This window comes from Rhinatrema bivittatum, chromosome 6 (genome assembly GCF_901001135.1).
Source record: "Rhinatrema bivittatum chromosome 6, aRhiBiv1.1, whole genome shotgun sequence".
Lineage (NCBI taxonomy): Eukaryota > Metazoa > Chordata > Amphibia > Gymnophiona > Rhinatrematidae > Rhinatrema > Rhinatrema bivittatum.
Genome location: NC_042620.1, coordinates 3,630,217 through 3,655,342, shown reverse-complemented (window position 1 = coordinate 3,655,342; position 25,126 = coordinate 3,630,217). Strand labels below are relative to the sequence as shown.

At 48.1% G+C, this 25,126-nt stretch overlaps 1 protein-coding gene across 1 annotated transcript in view; it reads right to left on the bottom strand.

Annotated features, from left to right (window-relative positions):
• Positions 1-1,501: 1,501 nt before the first annotated feature.
• LOC115093343 (adenylate cyclase type 10-like) overlaps positions 1,502-25,126 on the bottom strand; it is a gene marked incomplete in the record, with an annotated part of 787,628 nt that continues 764,003 nt past the window's right edge. The window contains 1 exon segment of the mRNA XM_029604970.1: positions 1,502-1,794. Within this exon segment, the coding sequence (XP_029460830.1) occupies positions 1,552-1,794 (243 nt within the window).

Below are 25,126 nucleotides of genomic sequence, written 5' to 3'. Positions count from 1 at the left end.
CCTTGCTAACTGAAGGTGGTAGCAGAAGCAGAGGCTTGATATATCCGGAGGTACTGACGTGATGTGGTGGGGCCGCCCCCGAGGTTGCCACCATGATGTGTATTTGAACATAGGTGTGCGTGCTCGCACCCTAGGAGGCCACGGGAGTGAGCATGGCGGACTGGGATGCCCATGCTAGTTTGGAAACGCCGAGACCCTCGGAACTCTGCACCGGAGGCAGCCATCTTGCCCAAGGAGAATGAAAGAGGAGAAAAAGAGGTAAGGCAGAGCAGTCGCAGCCGTCTGCGACCGACGAACGCAACACACACCTTGAATACTGTGTACAATTCTGGTCGCTGCATCTCAAAAAAGATATAGTTGTGATGGAGAAGGTACAGAGAAGGGCAACCAAAATGATAAAGGGCATGGAACAGCTCCCCTATGAGGAAAGGCTGAAGAGGTTAGGGCTGTTCAGCTTGGAGAAGAGACGGCTGAGGGGGGATATGATAGAGGTCTTTAAGATCATGAGAGGTCTTGAACGAGTAGATGTGACTCGGTTATTTACACTTTTGAATAATAGAAGGACTAGGGGGCATTCCATGAAGATAGCAAGTAGCACATTTTAGATTAATTGGGAGAAAAATTCTTTTTCACACTCGACGCACAATAAAGCTCTGGAATTTGTTGCCAGAGGATGTGGTTAGTGCAGTTAGTGTATCTGGGGTCAAAAAAGGTTTGGATAAGTTCTTGGAAGAGAAGTCCATTAACTGCTAGTAATCAAGTTTACTTAGGGAATAGCCACTGCTATTAATTGCATCAGTAGCATGGGATCTTCTTAGTGTTTGAACCTGGCAATTACCCAAACACCATGAAGATCCCATGCTACTGATGCCAGTAATAGCAGTGATTATTCCCTAAATCAGCTTGATTAATTGAGAGATCTGCATTTTCGGATTATCCATCATACCATTTGTGACTATGTGCGCCGCTTTCGTATGGATCGCCTAGTTTCTTCACTATGTATTAAATGCTCCAAAGCCGAAGGCACCATGATACATCGGCTGATTCTTTGCTCGTCCCTGGAGACTTTCTGGACTCTGCTAATGGCCTTCATCACTAAAAGTATTCAGATCCCTCTATGAATGTCTGCTGTTCTCCTGCTGGCTGGACCACAGGTGCTCACAACAAAGTGTATCGGAGCCCAGGATTGCTTTGGCAGGATTGCTTTTCTACTTGGCTGCCGTACTATACTTGCTGATTGGACTGACCCCTTGGCTACGCCGTCACTTGCAGCCTGGCCTCATTGCATGATGGACATGGCTCTATTGGAGCGAATGGACTTTCCTAAATCTCCTAAGCCCATGGACAAAAAATATGCAGATTGCTTATATACTACTGTAAGAAGTATGGAGGGATCATAACTATGCAGTTACTAATACTGCTTGCTAGTGCAGCGCTAGTGCCCTAGAATTAAGCGGGACAGAGCCAGATATCCATTTTTCTCTGTTTATTCTTTTTCTGGCTGACAGCAGTTGTTGTAGCAGGATGAAAGCTCACACATTGTAATAGTGTTTATATCCATGCCATTGGGCTGAAGAAGTCTGTGGGATTTGCCTCGTCTTGCTCTGAGGTAGATGATTCTTCCGATTCTGTCTTTTTGACACTGCTCTGCAGCAAGGTGGGTAGCTCTAGCAGGTATTTTGTTTTGTAAAGAGTATTGAAGTCCATGTCTGAAATTTCTCGCCAGTGTGGCATGTTTACTGCTGCTGCTCCCCACAGGTTCTCAGGTGGGTTGTTTCCTCCAAACCACAATTCCTGGAAACCCAAAGAAAATGGTAGAGAAATGAAAATGTCTGCAGCACATTACAGAACTGAAGGACTGCAGTTTTCCTGGCGAAATCTAGAATCACTCTAAGTACATCCAAATATTGTGTTAAACATAAACTTTCAAGACCAACCTGGTCCCTTCAGTAGATGTCTCTGTGTGGTCTCGAAGGCTCATGGACAACATCTTTGGATAATTCTTTCCTTGATTCAATAAAATGTATTTATGACCCTTTAATCATGGTACTAAATTTAAACTATTTCATACTCTCTCACTAGGCAACTAGGGAGCTATGTAGATGAAGAGAAAATATTGCCCCCTCCCCACAGATGTTTAGTGAATTGTGTTTCTGAGTTTAACATTCCTGGGCTGGCTGGGGTTGCGGGGGAGGGAACCCTCTTGAAATCGTGGGGGACAGTTTCTGTTATTGCTCAACAGCGCTGCAGGGTAAATCTGCAGTAAGGAACCTAACTGGCACGCTTAAGTGCACACAAATTTAGTTGATATTCAAAGAGAAGGCACTCAAGTACATTGTGTATGAATATTGGCTTGTTAGGCAGCTAAATGTACATTCGTATACATACATTAAAAGAAAGGCATAAAGCACACATGTACACTTATATTGTGGACAGTGATTCTCTGGTAGTGATAGGGCTGACTGTGCCAGGGGCCCTGAAAGACTATCTTTCTCCACATCCAGACCTGGATCCTGACTTGTAGCATCCCTGGATGTGGCTAAACCATTCAAATGGAGGAGCTACTGTCTAAAATGAAGTCATAAAGCCTATGTGTACACTTATATTGTCTAGAATGAAGTCATAAAGCTTATGTATACTCTTATATTGTCTAAAATGAAGTCATAAAGCCTATGTGTACACTTATATTGTCTAAAATGAAGTCATAAAGCCTATGTGTACACTTACCGGTATATTGTCTAAAATGAAGTCATAAACCTATGGGCCGGATTTTATAAATTAGCGCGAGCGCGTACTTTTGTTCGCGCACCAGGCGCGAACAAGAGTACGCGGCATTTTAACAGATACGCGCGTATCCGTTAAAATCCGGGGTCGGCGCGCGCAAGGCTGCCCAAAATCGGTAGCCTGCGCGTACCGAGCTGCGCAGCCTGCCTCCATTCCCTCCGAGGCTGCTCCGAAATCGGAACGGCCTCGGAGGGAACTTTCCTTCCACCCCCCCGCACCTTCCCTTCCCTACCCCCCCGTACCTTTGTCGGCGTAACTTTGCGAACGCCGGCCGGCTGCCCCGCTCCATGTTCCGGTCCCGGGGGCTGGTCCGGAGGCCGCGGCCACGCCCCGGAACACCCCCGGGCCGAAACCATGCCCGCGGCACCGCCCCCTAAACGTTGCGTCACATGCGACACGTCCCCAAAACGCCGCGTCACTCTGGGCACGCCCCCCCTCCAACACGCCCCTCCATGCAAGCCCCGGGGCTTGCGCGCGCCGCCGAGCCTATCCAAAATAGGCTCGGCGCGCGCAGGGGGGGTTTGGGGTAGGTTTTCGGGGGGTACGCGCGTACCCCTTTGAAAATCTACCCATATGTGTACACTTATATTGTCTAAAATGAAGTCATAAAGCCAATGTATACATTTATATTGTCTAAAATGAAGTCATAAAGCCTATGGGGCGGATTTTAAAAGGCCCGCGCGCGTAAATCCTTCCGGATTTACGTGAGCAGGGCCCTCGCAAGTCCCGGGGCTTTCGAAAAGGGGAGGGAGGGGGCGTGTCCGGGGGCGTTCCCGAAACGAAGCGGCGTTTCAGAGGCGGGCCCGGGGGCGTGGTCGAGGCCTCTGGACCAGCCCCCGGGACCGGAGGACGGAGCGGGGCTGCCGGCGATGCGCGCAAAATTACGCCTGCTTTCAGGAGGCGTAACTTTGCCGACAAAGTAAGGGGGGGGTTTAGATCGGGGGGGGGGGGGGGGTTAGGTAGGGGAAGGGGGGGGAAGGTGGGGGAGGGCGAAGAAAAGTTCCCTCCGAGGCCGCTCCGAAATCAGAGCGGCCTCGGAGGGAACATGCAGCTCGCGATGGGCTCGGCGCGCGCAGGTTGCACAAATGTGCACCCCATTGCGCGCGCCGACCCCGGATTTTATAAGATACGCACGGCTACGCGCGTATCTTATAAAATCCAGCGTACTTTTTAAAAATCTGCCCCTATGTGTACACTTTCCCTCGGAGGGAACTTTTCTTCGCCCTCCCCCCACAAGAGAAGGAGCAATACTTGACTTAGTGCTCACTAATGGAGATAACATCTCTGATGTCCAGGTGGGCGCCCACCTCAGCACCAGTGATCATCAAACAGTATGGTTTAATATCACAAAAAAGATACGGAAAAGAAGCACAAAAACCCGAGTTATGCAGTTCAAAAACACAAACTTTGATGAAATGGGGAAGTACCTGGAGGAAGAACTAAAAGGCTGGGAGAATATGAGAGATGTGGATCAGCAGTGGACCAATCTAAAAGGAGCAATTGCCAAGTCAACTAATCTATATGTTAGAAAAGTAAAGAAAAGCAAAAGAAAAATGAAACCTATCTGGTTCTCAAAGGAGGTGGCTGACAAAATAAAGGCTAAAAGAACAGCTTTCAAGAAATACAAAAGATCCCAAAGAGAGGAGCACAAAGAAGAATATCTGGTAGAACTGAGGGAGACGAAGAAATTAATCAAGAGAGCAAAAAGTCAAGCAGAAGAGAGGATTGCCAAGGAAGTAAAGAGAGGTGACAAAACATTTTTCAGATACATCAGTGAAAAGAGAAAAGTTCAAAGTGGTATAGTGAAATTGAAAGGTGGAAAGGATCAATGTGTGGAGAGAGACGAAGAAATGGCAGAAATATTAAACGAATACTTCTGTTCTGTGTTCACGAAGGAGGACCCTGGAGAAGGACCATCCCTAGTTAACAAGATACTGGAGGGGAGTGGAGTAGATGTAACTCCATTTACAGTAGAAAATGTATGGGAAGAGCTGGGGAAACTGAAAGTAGACAAAGCCATGGGACCTGATGAGGTTCATCCCAGGATACTGAGGGAGCTCAGAGATGTGCTGGCGGGTCCGCTGTGTGACCTGTTCAATAGATCCCTAGAAACGGGAGTGGTGCCGAGTGATTGGAGAAGAGCTGTGGTGGTTCCGCTTCACAAGAGTGGGAACAGAGAGGAGGCTGGTAACTACAGACCGGTTAGCCTCACTTCAGTGGTCGGAAAAGTAATGGAGTCACTGTTGAAAGAGAGAATAGTGAACTATCTACAGTCGGGAGAATTGCTGGACCAGAGGCAGCATGGATTCACCAGGGGAAGATCCTGTCAGACAAATCTGATTGACTTTTTTGACTGGGTAACCAAGGAATTGGATCAAGGAAGAGCACTCGATGTCATCTACTTGGATTTCAGCAAAGTTTTTGATAAGGTCCCGCACAGGAGACTGGTGAATAAAATGAGAAGCTTAGGAGTGAGTGCCGAGGTGGTGACCTGGATTGCAAACTGGTTGACGGACAGAAGACAATGTGTGATGGTAAATGGAGCTCTCTCTGAAGAGAGGGAGGTTTTAAGTGGTGTACCACAAGGATCGGTGTTGGGACCGGTCCTGTTCAATATATTTGTGAGCGACATTGCAGACGGGATAGAAGGTAAGGTTTGTCTTTTTGCGGATGACACTAAGATCTGCAACAGAGTGGACACGCCGGAAGGAGTGGAGAGAATGAGACGGGATTTAAGGAAGCTGGAAGAGTGGTCGAAGATATGGCAGCTGAGATTCAATGCCAAGAAGTGCAGAGTCATGCTTATGGAGAGTGGAAATCCGAATGAACTGTATTCGATGGGGGGAGAAGGGCTGATGTGCACGGAGCAGGAGAGAGACCTTGGGGTGATAGTGTCTAACGATATGAAGTCTGCGAAACAAAGCGACAAGGCGATAGCAAAAGCCAGAAGAATGCTGGGCTGCATAGAGAGAGGAATATCGAGTAAGAAAAGGGAAGTGATTATCCCCTTGTACAGGTCCTTGGTGAGGCCTCACCTGGAGTACTGTGTTCAGTTCTGGAGACCGTATCTACAAAGAGACAAGGACAAGATGGAAGCGGTACAGAGAAGGGCGACCAGGAAGGTGGAGGATCTTCATCGGATGACGTACGAGGAGAGATTGAAGAATCTAAATATGTACTCCCTGGAGGAAAGGAGGAGCAGAGGTGATATGATTCAGACTTTCAGATACTTGAAAAACTTTAATGATCCAAAGACAACAACAAACCTTTTCCGTCAGAAAAAAATCAGCAGAACCAGAGGTCACGAGCTGAGGCTCCAGGGAGGAAGACTAAGAACCAATGTCAGGAAGTATTTCTTCACGGAAAGGGTGGTGGATGCCTGGAATGCCCTTCCGGAGGAAGTGGTGAAGTCTAAAACTGTGAACGACTTCAAAGGGGCGTGGGATAAACACTGTGGATCCATCAAGTCTAGAGGGCGTGAATAAAGAGGAGGCATTCAAACACTGCACGGAGCGGCAGTAGCCACAGAGGCATTCAAACACTGCACGGAGCGGCAGTAGCCAGAGGCATTCACGGAGCGGGATGCCAGTGGCCAGTAGTTGGTGTTCCACCTTCACGGAGCGGAAGGATGGAGGGCTGCTATCTCCAAAAAAAACAAACAAAAAAATAAAAACAGGGGTGGGTAAGAGTATGGGGTAAGGGTGTGGCCTGCTTGTTACAGCAGTTGCTACCCCTAATTGAGCTGGACGTTCACTTGGATGCAGATACGACGCTGATCTCTAAATTGGTGGTGGGGTGGAGGTGAATTAGGGCTGGAGGGTACTGGAAGCCAATAGTAACAGGTGGGAGAGAAAAAAAAAGGGGAAAAAAATGGATAAAGTGCGTAGCTTGCTGGGCAGACTGGATGGGCCGTTTGGTCTTCTTCTGCCGTCATTTCTATGTTTCTATGTTACTGGTATATTGTCTAAAATGAGGGCATAAAGCGTATGTGTACACTTATATTGTCTAAAATGAAGTCATAAAGCCTATGTGTACACTTATATTGTCTAAAATGAGGGCATAAAGCGTATGTGTACACTTATATTGTCTAAAATGAAGTCATAAAGCCTATGTGTACACTTATATTGTCTAAAATGAAGTCATAAAGCCTATGTGTACTCTTATGTTCAATCTGTTTTATTAAGTGATACATATGGTAAACTATATACGGAGCACAATCATAGAAAGACAACTCATGAACTGTTATATGAAACATCGTATACAATGAAATCAGAGTGATGCCGGTAAGTAATCACATTATATTCCAAGGAAATAAGCCCCCTCCCTGTCTAAAATGAAGTCATAACTCCTATGTGTACACTTATGCCCATGTGTATACTTACGTTATCTAAAACGAGGTTGTAGAGTATGGGGTAGATTTTATAACATGGACGTCCCGATTTTAAAGCATTTTATAAAATCCATGTGCAGGCGATACGTGCAGGGGGGCAGAACTTTATAAGAGTACGCACGGTGATGCAATCGGGCCTCCCCAAGTTCCCTACCCCTTGGCTAACCTTCCTTCCATTTTCCCTCTCCACCCTGACCCCTAACCCCTACCTATCTACCCCTAATTTTTTTACTTACTGCTCCTTGGGAGCAGAAGCAATTTACGCGCGCTGGCCAACTGCCGGCACACGTTTCCCTGGGACAGCATACAATGGCGCTGTCCAGGCCCGCCCCTCCACGCCCAGACACCACCCCCCCAGCCCGACACTTGTGCGCGTACAGGGGTTTACACTCTTGGCCAGGCCTCTTTGAAAATTTGTGCGGTGCACGGAAGGCCCAGCCATGTGTGTTAAGCCCAGATTTTATGCACATAGGCCTTTTAAAATCCGGCCACATGTGCTTTAGCCTACCTGTGTACAATTTTTTAATTTACTTCGGTGCACATAATTTACTTCGGTGCACTCCTTGGAAATGCCTTTGGTAATCTCTTGTTTCTATTCAGCTAAAATTAAGGGCACTGTGCAACTATATATATATTTTCAGGCAGACATAAATTCATTAGGCCACATAGGGCTCATTTAGGAAAGTTAACCTTTACATACATAATAGGTATGCAAGTCTTTGAAAATGTACCCTCTCATGACCAGATTCAGGGTGCATGCATTCCAGGTTCTGGAGGGAGCTGCAGCCTGTGGCCACAGGCCAAGAGCTATCAGTGCGATGGCTACTTAGTAGCATAATGGATGATAGAGATAAAGGTCAATTGGCCCATCAAGACTGACCAGTTATTCCTGTCAACTCTGCAAAGATCCATCCTAGCTGCTAGCTGTAGAAGCTTGAGAAGTTGTAGAATATCACGCCTTAACCAAGTCAATTTTTGTTTTTATTTTCCTAATTGATTCTAACAACCAGGGTAGATGAGCTTAAAAAGTTCCCATAGTTAGCCCAACATCCAGCTCCTGCACTCTAACTGCCATTTCTTACCACCAAGCTCTGTAATAATCTAAACAATACACAAAACATGCAACTGCCTAGGTGCCTGTGGCCTTGCTGGACAGTACCTGGCCATCACCAACCTGCCTGCACATAGCCTGCAGTGCCATTAGGTCATTATTTAACTGCTATCACTCTGTTGGATGGTACCCAGTAATGTGCCAGCATTGCACAAGTTGTTGGTTCCAGTCCGTCTAAGCAAGTCATGCTTTGTTCGTCTGCCTCTTGCTTTCTTCTTTTCATCTCTCCCTTTGTCCCTGCTCTCGAGGGAGTGAAAGGTGAGATACAGGGTAACATAGCAATGTTGGGATTACTACCTGATAATCCCCTTTTCCTTAGTGTAGACAGATGGACTCAGAACAAATGGGGATAGTATCTGCGTGCTAGCAGTTGGAGACGGATCTGACATCAGCACGGGTATAAATACCCCCACAGGAAGCGTAGCTGTTCAGTAATCTTCCTTGCAAAAGCTGTTATGGATGTGTGTACTGACGCTCAGTGAAAAGTGAAACAGGATTCCCCTGACCGATTGATAGCAGCTGGAGACTGCCAGCATTCCCAACCGGAAGGGGTGGACACCTGGTAGAGTGTACGTTGTTATGGAAACAGATGACATGGCTTACCTTGAATCGGTGATACCCATGTACGCAGGCAGCTGGGCGGGATGCTGAGTCCATCTGTCTACACTAAGGAAAAGGGGATTATCAGGTAGTAATCCCAACATTTCCTGGCGTGTAGCCAGATGGACTCAGAACAAATGGGATGTACAAAAGCTTTACTCCCAGCCTGGGCGGGAGGCTGCCTGAGGCCCATGTAGTACCGTCCTCGCAAATGCCGAGTCCTCCTTGGCCTGAACATCCAGACGATAGAACCTGGAAAAGGTATGGAGGGAAGACCACGTCGCCGCTTTACAGATTTCCGCAGGCGATAGCATCCTGGATTCTGCCCAAGATGCTGCTTGTGCTCTGGTAGAATGAGCCTTGACTTGTAGAGGCGGAGACTTCCCGGCCTCTACGTACGCTGCTCTGACAACTTCTTTAATCCAGCGGGCGATGGTGGGCCGCGAGGCCGCTTCACCTAGCTTCTTCCCGCTGTACAGGACGAACAGATGGTCCGTCTTTCGTAGGTCTTGTGTAAGCTCCAAATATCTGGGCAGCACTCTGCCAATGTCGAGATGGCGTAACAAACGCCATTCTTCAGATTTCTTCAGACCCGCCGTGGTAGGCAAGGATATGGTTTGATTAAGATGAAACTGGGAAACCATTTTAGGTAGAAAGGAGGGAACCGTACGAAGATGGATAGCCTCTGGAGTGATTCTGAGAAAGGGATCACGGCAGGACAATGCTTGTAGCTCTGAGATGCGGCGGGCTGAACATACAGCCAGCAAGAATACCATCTTCAAGGTGAGAGAACGAAGAGACAGGCCCCGAAGGGGTCTGAAGGTGGATCCCGCGAGGAAATCCAAAACAAGGTTGAGGTTCCACAAAGGTACAGGCCACTTCAGTGGCGGACGAATATGCTTGACTCCCTGCAGGAAGCGAGAAACATCCTGGTGCTTGGCGATGGTCTTGCCCTCCCTCCTGGGACCATAGCAAGACAGCGCAGCCACCTGAACCTTGATGGAGCTGAGGGAGAGACCCTTCTGAAGTCCATCCTGCAGGAAATCCAACACAATAGGAATTGTGGTTGCATGGGGATTGGTGCCGTGAGTGTCGCACCATGCGTCAAATACTCTCCAGATCCGGATGTATGTGAGGGATGTGGAAAACTTGCGAGCTCGGAGGAGGGTATCAATCACGGGCTCCGAGTAACCCCTCTTCTTCAATCTAGCCCTCTCAAGGGCCATACCGTAAGAGAGAATTGAGCCGGATCCTCGTGAAGAATGAGACCTTGATGTAGAAGGTCCCGGAGAGAAGGCAGGGGAAGGGGCTCCCCTGCCAGTAGTCTTCTCATGTCCGCGTACCAGGGTCGTCTGGGCCAGTCGGGCGCCACTAGAAGGACTAGGCCCCGGTGTCTCTGAATCTTGCAGATGACAGAGCCTAGCAGAGGCCACGGAGGAAAGGCGTACAGTAGAGTCCCTGGAGGCCTGGCAGAACCAGGGCATCGATTCCGTATGAGTATGTGTCGCGCTTGCGGCTGAAGTATCTGGGTACTTGAGCATTGGACTTGTCTGCCAGTAAATCCATGTCCGGAAACCCCAATGATCCACAATCATCTGGAAGGCCGTGGGTGAGAGCTGCCACTCTCCCGGATTTAGGCTTTCCCTGCTGAGGAAGTCTGCTGTGGTATTGTCCTTCCCGGCGATGTGGACGGCAGAGATGTCCTGAAGATTCACCTCTGCCCAAGTCATCAGAGGGGCGATCTCCAGAGATACCTGTCGGCTTCTGGTTCCGCCCTGACGATTGATGTATGCCACCGTGGTGGCATTGTCGGACATCACTCTGACAGCTCTGTTCTGCAGTCTGTGGGCAAACTGAAGGCATGCCAATCGGACAGCCCGGGCCTCGAGACGGTTGATGTTCCACGCCGACTCTTCTCTGTTCCACCGCCCTTGTGTGGTGAGTTCTTCGCAGTGTGCGCCCCAGCCGCTCAGGCTGGCATCTGTGGTGAGCAAGATCCACGTGGGTGAGGACATCTTCGACCCCCTGCTCATGTGGTTGGGCTGCAACCACCACCGTAACTGGGTCCGCACTCGGGCTGGTAGAGGTAGGTGCGTGGAGTAGGTCCGCAGACGGGGGCTCCAGCGAGAGAGCAGGGCGTGTTGTAGAGGTCTCATATGGGCCCTCGCCCAAGGTACCACTTCCAGGGTGGATGCCATGAGACCAAGAACCTGCAGATAATCCCAGGCTGTGGGTCGACTGGCTCCCATCAAATACTGGATACGCTGCTGAAGTTTCAACATTCTCTTGATTGTGAGACTGACCGTGTCTGCCTGGGTGTCGAACTGTACTCCCAGGTATTCCAGTGACTGGGAAGGCTGTAGGCAACTCTTGCTGAGGTTGATAACCCAGCCCAGGCTTTCCAGAAGGGCTATCACTCTGTCGGTGGTCCGAAGGCTCTCCTCTCGAGACTTCGCCCTGATCAGCCAGTCGTCTAGGTAGGGATGGACCAGAATTCCTTCCCGCCTGAGCGCCGCCGCTACCACTACTACCACCTTGGTAAATGTCCGTGGCGACGTCGCCAACCCAAAGGGGAGAGCCCGAAACTGGAAGTGGCGGCCTAGAACCTTGAAGCGTAGGTAGCGCTGATGATCCGGATGGATCGGGATATGCAGGTATGCCTCTGACAGGTCTAATGCCGTGAGGAATTCTCCTGGCTGTACTGCGGCCTTGACGGAGCGTAGAGTTTCCATGCGAAACCTCGGGACCCGTAAGTATCGATTGACTGACTTGAGGTCCAGGATAGGCCGAAAGGTACCCCCTTTCTTGGGTACCATGAAATAGATGGAATAATGGCCAGAATTCACTTCCCAGGCAGGTACTGGGATGATGGCTTTCAAGGACAGGAGCCTCGCCAGGGTAGCTTCCAATGCTGCCGCCTTGTGTATGGGACACAAAGATTCCACAAACTTGTCCGGAGGGAGATGATGAAAGTCCAGATAATATAACGGCGAGAACCCACTGGTCCGATGTAATCTCGACCCATCTGGGGTAGAAGAGGGTCAACCTGCCCCCTATGGCTCCGTCCCCCAGATGAATCGGCGGATTCTCATTGGGAGGCGCGGCTGGGCCCCGCGCCCGGGCCCGCTCCCCTCTTGCGCTGCTTGGTCCGAAAGGACTGATTCCTGGCCAGAGGACGTGGTGCTTGGTAGCGACCCCTGTAAGGAACGAAACGCTGGGAACTCCTGCCCCTGGAGGGCCTCGGAAAGGCTCGCTGGCCCCTTCGGAACCGATCTTCCGGCAATCTGGGCACTGGAGAGGCGCCCCATGCACTGGCCAGTTTATCAAGGTCGCTGCCAAATAGAAAAGAGCCCTTAAAGGGTAATCTGGTGAGGCGTGTTTTAGAAGGCGCATCAGCCGACCATCTTCGGATCCAGAGCTGTCTCCTGGCGGCTACGGAGGATGAAATCCCTTTAGCTGTTGTCCGGACCAGGTCAGATGCCGCATCTGTAAGGAACAAAAGAGCGGATTCCATGTCCGCCGCTGGAGCGTTGTTTCTAACCTGTGACAAACAGGCACGCGTCACCACCGTGCAGCAGGTGGCGATCCGTAAAGATAAAGCTGCCACCTCAAAGGCCTGACACAGAATGGCGTCCAGTCGCCGATCATGCGGCTCCCTGAGGGCCGTCCCCCCTTCAACCGGAATGGTAGCGCGCTTGACCACAGCGCTAATCAAGGCGTCCACCTAAGGGCACGCCAGCAGGTCCTGGATAGCCGGTGCCAATGGGTACATGCTCTTCAGAGCCCGACCCCCTTTGAAGGCGGCCGCTGGCGCCGCCCATTCTAAATCGATCAGTTGTTGCGCCGCCTGTAAGAATGGAAAATGGCGGGCCGTAGGACGAAGACCTTCCAGCAGGGGGTTCTGCGCAGAAGGTACCGAAGCGCTGGGACCTGTAATATCTAATTCAGCCAGACACTGAGACACCAGGTCGGAGAGATCCTCCTTAGGGAAGAACCGCCTCATGGTTCGATATGGCTCAGTCCCTGGAGGGAGGTCCCCCTCGTCCGGGAGTTCGGACTCGTCCTGCGAGACCCCCTGGTCTGACTGATCCGGGCTATCCATCGGTGGGAAGTCCCGCTCGCGATAAGGTTGTGATGGTTCAGGAACAGGATCCGCAGGAGCTGCTACCGCCGCAGCCGCCGCAGGCGCAGCCACCGCAGGAACTACAGGAACAGCAGGAACCGCAGGGCCTGGATGGGCAGCCGTTTGCATCTGTACAAAAGCATGAATTCCCTTAAAGAGATCCACCCAGGAAATGGAAGCAGCCTCTAATCACCGGGGTACAAGCTCCCCCGGGATGCCTGATTGGTCGAGACTGCCCCCTAACTCCGGGGTAGCCCCTGGGGAACTGTCCACAAATCGTGGTTGAGACAGGTCCTGGCCCGAGGGTCGCACGGCCCCCTCACATTGGGCACACAGAGAATCTGGCTCATCCCTGCGCGTGGCCCTAAGGTGGCATGCAGAGCAGAGGCCAAGGGCTGCAATGCCGGAAGCAGGCGGCGCCGTCGCTGAAGACTCTGCAGTGTTCTGATCCATTGAACAATAGGCGCTAAATAACAATATGCGGCAGCACTAGGCGCTTAATGCAACCGGCGCTCAATAATAATATGCGGCAGCAATAGGCGCTTAATACAACAGGCGCTCAATAATAATATGCGGCAGCACTAGGCGCTTAATGCAACCGGCGCTCAATAATAATATGCGGCAGCAATAGGCACTTAATACAACAGGCGCTCAATAATTATATGCGGCAGCACTAGGCGCGTAATACAACCGGCGCTCAATAAAAATATGCGGCAGCAATAGGCGCTTAATACAACAGGCGCTCAACAAGAATATGCGGCAGCAATAGGCGCTTAATACAACAGGCGCTCAACAAGAATATGCGGCAGCAATAAGCGCTTAATGTGCACTCAATAGGCTTTCAGCAATAAGCGGCCAGCAATATGCTCTCAATAGGCATTCAATAAGCTTGCAGTAATAAGCGGTCAGCAATATGCTCTCAATTGGCATTCAATAAGCTTGCAGTAATAAGCGGTCAGCAATATGCTCTCAATTGGCATTCAATAAGCTTGCAGTAATAAGCGGTCAGCAATATGCTCTCAATTGGCATTCAATAAGCTTGCAGTAATAAGCGGTCAGCAATATGCTCTCAATTGGCATTCAATAAGCTTTCAGTAATAAGCGGCCAGCAATATGCTCTCAATAGGCATTCAATAAGCTTTCAGCAAGAAGCGGTCAGCAAAATGCTCTCAATAGGCATTCAATAACCTGTCAGTAATAAGCGGTCAGCAATATGCTTTCAATAGGCATTCAATAAGCTTGCAGTAATAGGCGGTCAGCAATATGCTCTCAATAGGCATTCAATAAGCTTTCAGTAATAAGCGGTCAGCAATATGCGCTCAATTTGCATTCAATAGGCGGTCATTCAATAGGCTTACAACATAGTCGCTCAGCAATACACCGAAACAAAGCCAAGGAGGAAGAAAGCCGCGCCTATTACGGGCGCGGAGTACCTGAGCAAGGCCCCACAAGGGCGTCCTCCACGGCGTGCCACGCCGCCGATCCTCTGCGCTTTGGAGACCCGTAGGAAGAGATGTACTCCTTACCAGCTTCGGCGCTTCCCGGCTGGAACACAGGCGGTCTCCGGCTGCGGGGGAAGGGATCACCTCACCACTGCAATTGAGGAAATGCACCCGCTACCTCGTCCACGCCGGGACCGAGGGCCTCGTATACCTCATGCGGACTGCGTCCGGGGACTGCGTCACTGCTGCGCTTCGGCAGGACCGAGGACTTTCCCACCGGGGGAGCACGGCAATCACCCCGGGAGCCCGCTGCGGGAGGAACCCTTGGGTATCTACCGCAGGAGCACGGGGCTCTAAGTTGAATAGACAGGAAAAACAAAGAAGAATCTAGAATGATAAGAAAAGAGAAAAATTAAAGTAGTCTTGGAAAGCACGCTCAACTAGCGTGCAGGCACTCCAAACTGCTTTGGAGACGGAAATTACTGAACAGCTACGCTTCCTGTGGGGATATATACGCCCCCGTGCTGACGTCAGATCCGTCTCCAACTGCTAGCACACGGATACTATCCCCATTTGTTCTGAGTCCATCTGGCTACACGCCAGGAAATGATTTATTTATTTATTTGTTTTATTTAGAAGAGTTTATATACCAAGGTATAGCAAGCTGCCTTCACTCCAGTTTACATTTTAAACAACTTATTACAGGAGAAAAATATAATTGAGAACATTAACGCACAACATTTTTCTATGTACAGTCAACGTGAAAAAGGGAATATGTAAAATAATGTAAAATAATAATAATAGAAACATCAACTGATAACAGGCATTTTACAAACAGGGATTAATTAGGTGATACGGTGTACAGACATGGAATCAGCGCGTATGGGAGCACGAGTTGCATATAAACTTGCATTCGGCTTCGGGCTTCGGGTTTCGGAGTGTGGGCGGACAGCTTAGCCAACACCAGCTGTGAATGATTGCCTGAAGAGCCAGGTCTTGAGCTCCTTTTTGAATGATTTGGAGTCATTGATCATGATTAGGTAGTCTGGTCCCGCAATGGTCCCGCAATGGAGAAGGCTCTATTCCTAGTGTTGGAGAGCTTAGCTGAAGGGAGAGGGGGTATTGTTAGGTGTGATTTGCTGGTTTTTCTTGTTCGTTGTGGATTGTGTAGCTGGATCATGTTATCAAGGGCGTTGTTCTCTGTTCTGTAGATGGCATTGTGTAGGATAGTTAAAGTCTTGAACTTGATTCGTTGTTCAACTGGAAGCCAGTGGAGACTTCTCAGAACCGGGGAGATGTGGTCTGTTTTTTTCTTGCCGGTTAAGACCCTGGCTGCAGCATTCTGCAAGAGTTGAAGAGGCTTTAAGACCGATTTGGGAAGACCAATCAGGAGCGAGTTACAGTAATCGATACTGTTGAAAATAAGAGATTGTAGGACTGTTCTGAATTCTTGTTGGTGTAAGAGCGGTTTTAGGTGTTTCAGTATGTGTAATTTGTAAAATCTGTCTTTAGTTTTTGTTGCGATGTTCTTTTTGTGGTTTAGTTTGTTGTCGATCCAGATACCGAGGTCTTTAGTATTGTTCTTCAGTTGGATGTCAGTGTTGTCGATTTGTAAGGGTGGCAGTGGGGTAATTTGGTCAGTGTTGTTCCTTTCAATGAGGATGCACTCGGTTTTGGTCATGTTGAGGCATAGTTTTAGTTGGTTCAGCATGTTTCTGATAGCGATGAGGTGGTTAGCTGTACGACTCAGGGCGTCTTCGATTGTTGAGGTTATAGGAATGAGTTGAATGTCATCGGCGTACATGTAGTATGTAACGCCAAGACTTGAGATAAGTTGGCAGAGTGGTAGTAGATAGATATTAAAGAGGGTGGCCGAGAGGGCGGAACCTTGCGGAACCCCAGTTTCAAGGGGGAGGGGGTCAGAAGAATTGTTGTTAACGGTTACTTTGAAGAACCTGTCTTTTAGAAATGAGGTGAACCAGTCAAGAGTTTTTCCTGACAGACCTATGTTTGCAAGTCTGGATATCAGTCTTTTGTGGTCTATGGTGTCAAACGCCACGGAGAGATCTAATAGAATTAGTAGGTGGCTGAGTTTATTGTCAAATCCTCTTATTAATTTGTTTGATAGATTTAGTAGTAGGGTTTCTGTACTGCGATTTTTTCTGAAACCATGCTGAGAATTGTGTAGTATTTTGTTGCTTTTCAGGTGTTCATTCAGCTGTATCAGTGCAGCTTTCTCTATCATTTTTGCAAGAAGGGGAAGGTTCGAAATAGGACGGTAGTTATTCAGATCGACTGGGTCTAGGTTCTTTTTTTTTAGAATTGGAGTGATTGTTGCAATTTTTAGTTTTGTAGGAAGTACACCTTCTTCAAGAGATTTGTTAATAATTGCTGCTATGGAGGGGACAATAAAATGAGCCATTTCTTTTAATTCACGGGTTGGGCTGGTGGTGGAAGAAGAACGTTATTGGCATTTAAAGGTCTGATCAAATCAGTGATTTTTTTCTTGAAATATGTGGCTAACTCTGAGGCTTTGCTGGCTGCTTGATCGTCCAGGATGGTCGTGGGGGACGATTTGGTGAGAGACGAGTGAGAATAAAGCTTTAGGATCGAAGATGAAGTGGTGTATTTTCTGTGAGAAAAAATCCCTCTTTGTTTGGAGGATGGATATCCGGTAGTGGTGCATGAGGATTTGTAAGCTCCCAGGTTTGATGGGGAAGGATTTTTTCACCATGCATGTTCGAATCTTCTAAGTTCTTGTTTCAAGGTTTTAAGTTGAGGGGTGTACCAGGGTTTCCTGTTGTTCGAATTAGAGTGGAGGGCTTTAGTAGATAAAGGGCACATAAGGTCTGCTACGTTCTTAGTTATTTTGATCCAGGTGGATGTGGCTGAATTGGCATCCGTGAGGTCTAGTTTGTCTAATGCAGTGGATAGTTGTGGGCTAAGGGTTTCTGGGTTGCATAACTTCCTGAATTGGACTGTGGTCTTTTGTAATGGTAGGGGGATGGGTTGGATGAGCTTGAGAGTTGTAGAGATCAATCTATGGTCCGACCAGGGGACTGGGGAGCAAGTCGTAGATGAGGCCGTGGTAAGGCTATCATTTATGAAAATTAAATCCAGTGTGTGTCCCGCTTTGTGCGTCGGATCTTTAATAATTTGTTTGAAACCCATATACTGAAGCGTGGTGAAAAAGGTTTCACAACTGGAGGATTGAGGGGTTTTATCCATGTGGAGGTTGAAATCTCCCATTATTATAGCAGGGGTATCTGTGTTAATGTGTTTGGCTAAGAGTTCAATTAAAGGAGACGGGTCTGATTCTAGGCTTCCTGGAGGGGCATAGGTAAGGCAGATTTGAAGGTGTTTAGATTTGAATGTTGCGAATTCGAGAGAGGTAGATGAGTTTGTAGCCTGTAGAGATAGCCCTAGCTCTTTTTTTGTGGTTAATAATAGACCGCCGCCTCTTTTTTTGAATCTGGGGATAGAGAAGATGTCGTAGGCATGTGTAGGGAGTTGGTTGATTAGGACCGTGTCTTCAGGTTTCAGCCAAGTTTCGGTAATTGCGCAGCAGTCCGGATTTGATTCTGTTAGATAGTCGTAGAGGAGATGCGTTTTTTTCGAGAGTGATTGTGCATTGATCAGGGTTAAGGAGAGTAGCGTGAGGCCCAGTAGTTGGTTCAGTGGTGATGTCATGATTGGAATAATTCTTTTTTGAATGAAGTTGGAATTGCTGTGGTTTTTTACGGAGTTTCTCCTTTGGTTGTAAATGATCGGGATAGCAAAAGTGTGCATGAAGAATAAAATCTGGATGAGTGCTGGGGAAGTCTGAAGGAATGTTGGAGAAGTCTGGATGAAAAGCTGGGGGAGTCTGAATGGATGCTGGAGGCGTCTGGATGAATGCTGGAGAAGTCTAAATGAATGTTGGTAGTGTCGTCTGAGTGCTGGAGTCGACTGGATGAGTGCTGGAGTCATCTGAGTGGGTGCTGGGGTCGTCTGGATGATTGCTGGAAGCATCTCGATGCTTGCTGGAGGCATATGGATGAATGTTGGAGTCGTCTGGAAGAATGTTAGGAGTGTCTTGATGTAAGATGGAGTATATTGAGGACTGATGTAACCTGTGAGCTGGTTATTGGAACCCCGAGTCTTAATTTCTGGGATAGGTTGATGAGGTTGATGAGTGCAGGATGATGAAGTTTGCTGAATGTTTGAGGTTGGTAGCAAGAGTGCTGGAGATTAGTTTGATGGAGGTTGGAGATTGGTTGGATGAGTGCTGGATGAAGATTGGATGATTTCTGAAAATTGGTTGGCTGGATATTTGATGAAGATTGGATGAGTGCTGGAGACAGATCGGATTGGTGCTGGAGACTGGTTGGAAGAAAGCTGGAGGTGGGTTAGGTGAGTACTGGAGGTTGGACTGATGAGACTAGAGGGGTGAATGTAATTGGCCCTCTGAGGGCCGGGCTGGAGCGCGTCTGGTAGCCTCTAGGGGTGAAGTCCCGACCCGGGACTCACAAACGGTTCAGGGTAGGAGATAGGGCTACTAGCGTTCTGCGGACAGAAAGTCAGTATATGGGCTGCACAGGCGCGGCTGCACCAGAAGGATTTCTCATATAGATGGCGAAATAATGGCTGATTGCGAGATTGCCTTGGGCCTGGGGCACTCCAAGGGGCGCGCTAAGGGGCAGGCCCCTTAGGTCGTGCTCCTTTGGATGCGCGACGCCGCCGGGAGGATCTCAATTTTAAAGGGCTTCAGAGTGCCCTCTGATAGGCCTAAAGCCTCTCAGGGGGGCGCGGTTAACTCACCGAGTGGCGTCGGAGGTTTCGCTTCATGGCGTCGGGCCTTCCTCTTCTTTTTTTTTTTTGTTTTATTTATTTGTTAGTTTGGAGTTCCCGCTTGCTCCTCCTCTGCACGGTTCACCGTGGAAGGTGAGCGGGCTCTTGCCCCGAGAGGGCTGCGCCGATCGCGTGAGCCCCAGCAGAGGAGGGGAGAGAAGCTGTAGAAGCCGGGAGAGGGACGGCACAAAGAGTCATGCTTGAATATAAGCAGTAAACCGTGGCAGGGCCTAGGACAGACACTAGGTGCTGAAGCATCAAACTAGCTGACTGCTCAGGACAGCTTCAAGGGTTTCAGGGAATGAGAATGATCCCAGAAACCAACCTGTAGCCTAAAGATTCCCAGCAGGGAGATAAAATAGGCCTGAAGCTCACTCAAGAGCACCTGCCAGAACTGGTTCATCTATCCTATTACAGGATAGCAAGGGGAGCAGGAAAGCCCTTTGGGTAACCTAGAAAATGAGAAAAACTAAGGCAGTATTTCTCCCTGCAGGTATACGGAGAGATACCATGGGCTTCTTAGCTTCATCTCCACTTCCCCTGACAAACTAATTGGTTGCTAAGTCTTTCGGGATTGGGTGGCCCCGATCCTGCTGCTTCCCTCTCCCTCCTGGAGGGGAGATTAGACTGGGTTCTGGCGCAAACCTTCGGTGTACTCGATGCCTCGGTACCCTCGCTCTACTCAGTGCTGTGGTGGCCATGATACCGTGACACTGACTGAATCAAGGGCACTGAGGCATTGAGGGCCCAGACAAGTGCCAGCGCCTGCTCGGGCCTGCTTCCTACTCCCAGCTTCCCAGGCGCGCACATGCGTCACCTGACCACTTTTCAGGGGGCAACATGGGAGGGGTCAGGACTCCTCCTCCCAGCCTTGCAACTATTTAAGGCAAAAACATAAAGGATTATGTGGTCCATGCAGAGACTCGCGTATGGGACCCTGAAACATTGGAAAGATTTCATGATATATGTGGAGAATGATATATGTGTATTCAATCTATGACTGGAACAGTCTGGAAACATCCTAGTACAGCAATACAATATAAAAAAAGAACTATAACTAATTGTAAATCTACCAATGTAGTATATTTAATTCAGTGACCCTGTCCTTCCATTTATGTAGGACGAACAAGTAGACAAGTCAAGATCCGTCTAAGAGAGCACTGTAGTAGGATAAATACGCTTAATATGGAAGCTCCGATGGTAAAACGCTGTGTTCAAAATGCTCATCAGTTCCATCATTTGAAATGGACGGTATTAGATCATAGAAACATAGAAACAGAAATGATGGCAGAAGAAGATCAAAAGGCCCATCCAGTCTGCCCAGCAAGCTATGCACTTTTTTTTTTTCTCTCTCATACTTCTGTTACTCTTAGTAACCTTTTGGTCCTATTTCCAATTGGGATGTTCAAGTCATGAAAGAGATATTCAAACAAAGTTGAATTTTTTCGAGCAAAAATGGATTTTCAAATTATCCGCTCAAAGTCCTTTGGGCATGAATGATGCAGTGGATTGGGCAACGTTGATATGACATCAGAAACATTGAATGTTATACCATTGGCTATGCAGGGATGGGAGAGTAATCATTGGCTGCCGTCACATCCGAAGGCTGGTTTAAAACTGCCTCGGAGAAATAACATGGAGCATCGTTTTGGGAAACGCTGAAAGAATGGAATGAGTGATAACATAGAAGTTTGGAGCGTATGTATATTTAGTAATGGGTAAAAATTTGCTTTATCAATCAGCATATTTAAACATTTTGTTATCTTTTTTCGCAGAAGCAAAAAAGAGTTCACATATTGCCCCTGACGAAGCATTTAAGAATCACGAGCCGTGTCGGGCAGGCTGACAAAAAACATGAGTGCTCCTTCAGCGTTTTTATCGCTCATCTTAAAAGGATAAGTGTTAACCACTAAATATAATTTTAAAAAATGTGCAACCAAGACCAATGATTATAAATATTGAATAATTACATATGAAGATATTCATGTAGTAAACAGGCATTTAATACCAGTGAGAGTAATTCGACACAATTTAAAAGCTCTCCTATATAATATATGAGGTCTGGTTTCAAAATCTAAAAAAACGAAGTTTCCAATTTGTTGGTGATTATATGTTAAGAGTTACATCATCTGGGCAGTTTTGAGGTATAAGTTGCAACTATTTAAGGCAAAGCTTGTTCCACAGACTTTGCCTTGGCTACTCCTGGCTCCTGTTCCTGTGAGGAATTCCTGTTGCCTTGTTCCTGGTTCCTGTCTTTTGTCTACTCCATTTCCTGGACCTTTGCCTGCCTGACTACAAGCTATGCCACCTGCCAAGACCCTTGCCTGCTTGACTACGAGATTCATCACCTGCCTGAGACCCCACGTAAGTCCAGCCGGCCCCGGTACCCAAGGGCTCAACCTGCAGGGAATGAGAGCTGGTAGTGGTGAAGCCCATGCGGGGTCTCAGGTCCCCTCTAGCCTCGCCTGCTGTAGGAAGAGTACCTCTGGGGCTCCTCCCCATTGGCTCCCACTTCCACCGGTCCAAGGATCCACTCTCATAATACTTGAAGTGATTCGGGACATTTATGCTGTAGAATTTCTTTGCATCTCTCCAAAACTGGAGCACCATTCTCACCTCCATAAACCAGCTCCTCACTGACATGCACCTAGCCCTCAATCCGCAAAAAACTGAACTCCTCCTCATCTCCTCTAAACATGCATCCATACCCATTCCCTCCACTCCCCACCCCCCCAACTTCCTCTCTGACACAAGAAACCTCGGTGTTATCCTTGATAATCAACTAACCTTCAAACCATATATCAAATCTATCCTCAGCAGCTGCTACTTCAAACTCCAAACTCTCAAAAAACTCAAACCCCTTCTCTACTTCTCCGATTTTTGTACTATACTCCAATCTATAATTTTTTCAAAAATTGATTACTGTAACGCTCTTCTACTTGGACTCCCACAGGTTGGTTTCCTTGCTATGGGAACTAGGCTGGGTGATGAATATGGCCAAGTGCAATTTGCAACCTTCTCAGACCCTGGGATTAATTCGATACAAGGCAGTGCAGAGTATTTCTGCTGGAGTTTGGATCCACACGTTGATGCTGCGAGTTCGATCCCTGTGGAACTCTGGTCGTCCGACTATATGGTCTTATCTACTGGTCCTGGGGTTGATGGCTGATGCATTAGAAGTGGTTCCCTGGGTGAGGGCACATATGCGCCTTCTTCAACGTGCTTTGCTCTCCTGATGGAGTCCACAGTCACAGAACTATGCGGTGAGGTTGATCCTTCCATTAGAGGTGAGATCCCAGTTGGTATGGTGGTTACACATGGATCATCTCGGGAAAGGAATTTCCCTGACAACATCAGATTGGTTGGTACTCATGACAGATGTGAGCCTTCAGGACTGGGGTCTTATGGTATGGGCGGAGCAGCATCTCCCACTCTCAGATTGCTGGAAAGGACAATATCAGAGCTGATTTCCTCAGCAGGAGAAACTTGGACCCAGGAGAATGGGAACTAGTGGATGAGGCCTTTCAGCTCCTGGTGAACTGCTGAGGCCTACTGGATCTAGACCTGTTGGTGATTTTCAACAACGCAAAGGTTCTATGCTTCTTCGGTTGAAGGTGGGACCCAAAAGCAATGTACATCAATACTCTTATATCAGGAATGGCCATGCGGTACCCTTCTGTATGTGTTTCCATCCTGGCTTCTGATAAGCAGGCAGCTCCAGAAGATTACAAGTCAAACCAACACCATCCTTTTAGTGGCTCTGCATTGAGCTTTGAAGGCTGTGGTATGCCAATCTGCAGAGACTTCTGGTGGGCAGTCCCTTTAGGCTACCGTCTTGGATGGATCTGTTATGTCAGGGGCCCATTCTGCACGAGGATTTGGGTCGATTCTGTCTTACGTTTTGGCCATTGAAAGGGCTTGGTTGTCGAAGCAGGGTTTTTTGCCTGTGGTAATTTCCACTCTTCCTTGGGACTGGAAATGTTCTACTTCTCTAGCCTATGTTAGAGTTTGGAAGGTCTTTGAGGCCTGGTGTTCTGAGCAAGGTTCTCAGTCGCTGAAGGTGGATATTCCTTTGATTTTGGAATTTTTACAGGACAGCTTGCTTAAGGGTTTGGCCCTTAACACCTTGAAGGTTCAAGTTGCAGCCTTGGCTTGAATGGGGGAGAGTCAATTGAGGGCCTTTGTCTTCACATCCAGACATGTCCAGTTTCTGGTAAGGAATTAAGCATCTTCGTCCCCCTTTGTGGCTTCTGGTGCCTCTGTGAGACCTTAACTTGGTTCTCAAGGTTTTGGCAGCTCCAAATTTTCGACCACTGTGTATTCTTTCCTTGTGGCTACTTACCTTGAAGACCATCTTTCTGGTATCAATCTGTTCAGCACATCATGTCTCTGAGCTACAGGCTCCTTCCTTCCATGAGCCTTTTCTCCGTATAACTCCGGGTGTGGTTCAACTTAAGACTGTGCCCTCATTTTTGCCAAAAGTAGTTTGAGTTTCATTTGAATCAGTCCATTTCTCTGCCTGCCTTGGAGAGGGACAGAAATGAAGCTGAGTACTATGTTTTGCATTCCTTGGACATCAAGTGTCATTTACTGCGGTATTTGGAGATGACGAAGATTGTTCGGAAGTCCTATTGCCTATTTGTGCTCCATGGTGGAAGTAAGCAGGGAGCAACGGTGATGCAGGCAATGTAAGGGAGTCATTATGGCAGTCTATGTGGCTGCTGAGGTTGCATTACCGAAACAGATTAGACTGCATTCCATGAGGGCTCAGGCAGTATGATGGGCAGAATGTCGTTTGATGCTGCCTGCTGAAATTTGCAGAGCGGTGATATAGTCATCTTTGCATGCCTTCTCCAAGCATTATTGCTTGGATATTAGGATTAGGAAGGACGCCACATTTGCGTGGGTGGTAGTGACTGGACCACTGGCAGCCTCCTGCCCTTTTCGAGATTAGCTTTGGAACATTCCACTCGTGGGGACTGATCTGCCTGAACACTGAGGAAGGAGAACTTACCTGATAATTTCCTTTCCTCTAGTAAGGGCAGGTCAATCCCTGACCTGCCCTTGGCTGCCGATGTTTTAATTTGTGGTTAGCCTTTCTTTGGGCGTGCTATGCTCTTTGTTAAAAACTGGTAAGTCGCTTTTCTAGCCCTTAGTTTGCTAGATATGTTCCTTCTTTTGGCTGAGCTCAGTATTCCTGCTGGTTGAGAAACATGAATGGTTGGCTGTTGATAATAATGATCAAGTATAATCAGTTTTGTCCACATTTTGGCTTTTTCAGTTCAGAGAATACTGGTGGGCTGATGTTGGGGTGAGACTATATATCCATGATGTCAGATTTTGCTCTGTCTCCATTTGCTGGCAGAGGTGCATAACCCACTGGTGGGGATTGACCCTGCCTTACCAGAGGAAAGGAAATTATCAGGTAAGTAGTAATTTCTCCTTTCTAGCCATGAATCATTACAAATGTGCTCAGATCACATCTCAAAGATTCTAGGGGTCTATGGGTCTCCCAGATTCCCTGCCTTTTATTTTGCCTTCATCCAAAAAAATCCTCACTCAGTCTGACCTCCCTAACCCACTCCTCCTCGCTCTTTGATTCAGGAGAATTTATTGGCATGGCAGTTTGTACCTGTGTTGCTAAAGCAATATTTATCTGATCCCTGGCTTTCCAAGAGACTAAAGCAAAGTTTCTGTTCCTGTTCCCCTAGATTTATCTTGTACATGTATTTAGATTGCTAGATAGGATGCGTTTTTCCTTCTGTTTGCAGAGTAGGTTGCATCAGGCAGGGATAAACCAAACCCCTGCCCTATCAGATCACTGGTGCTATACCTCACTAAATCCC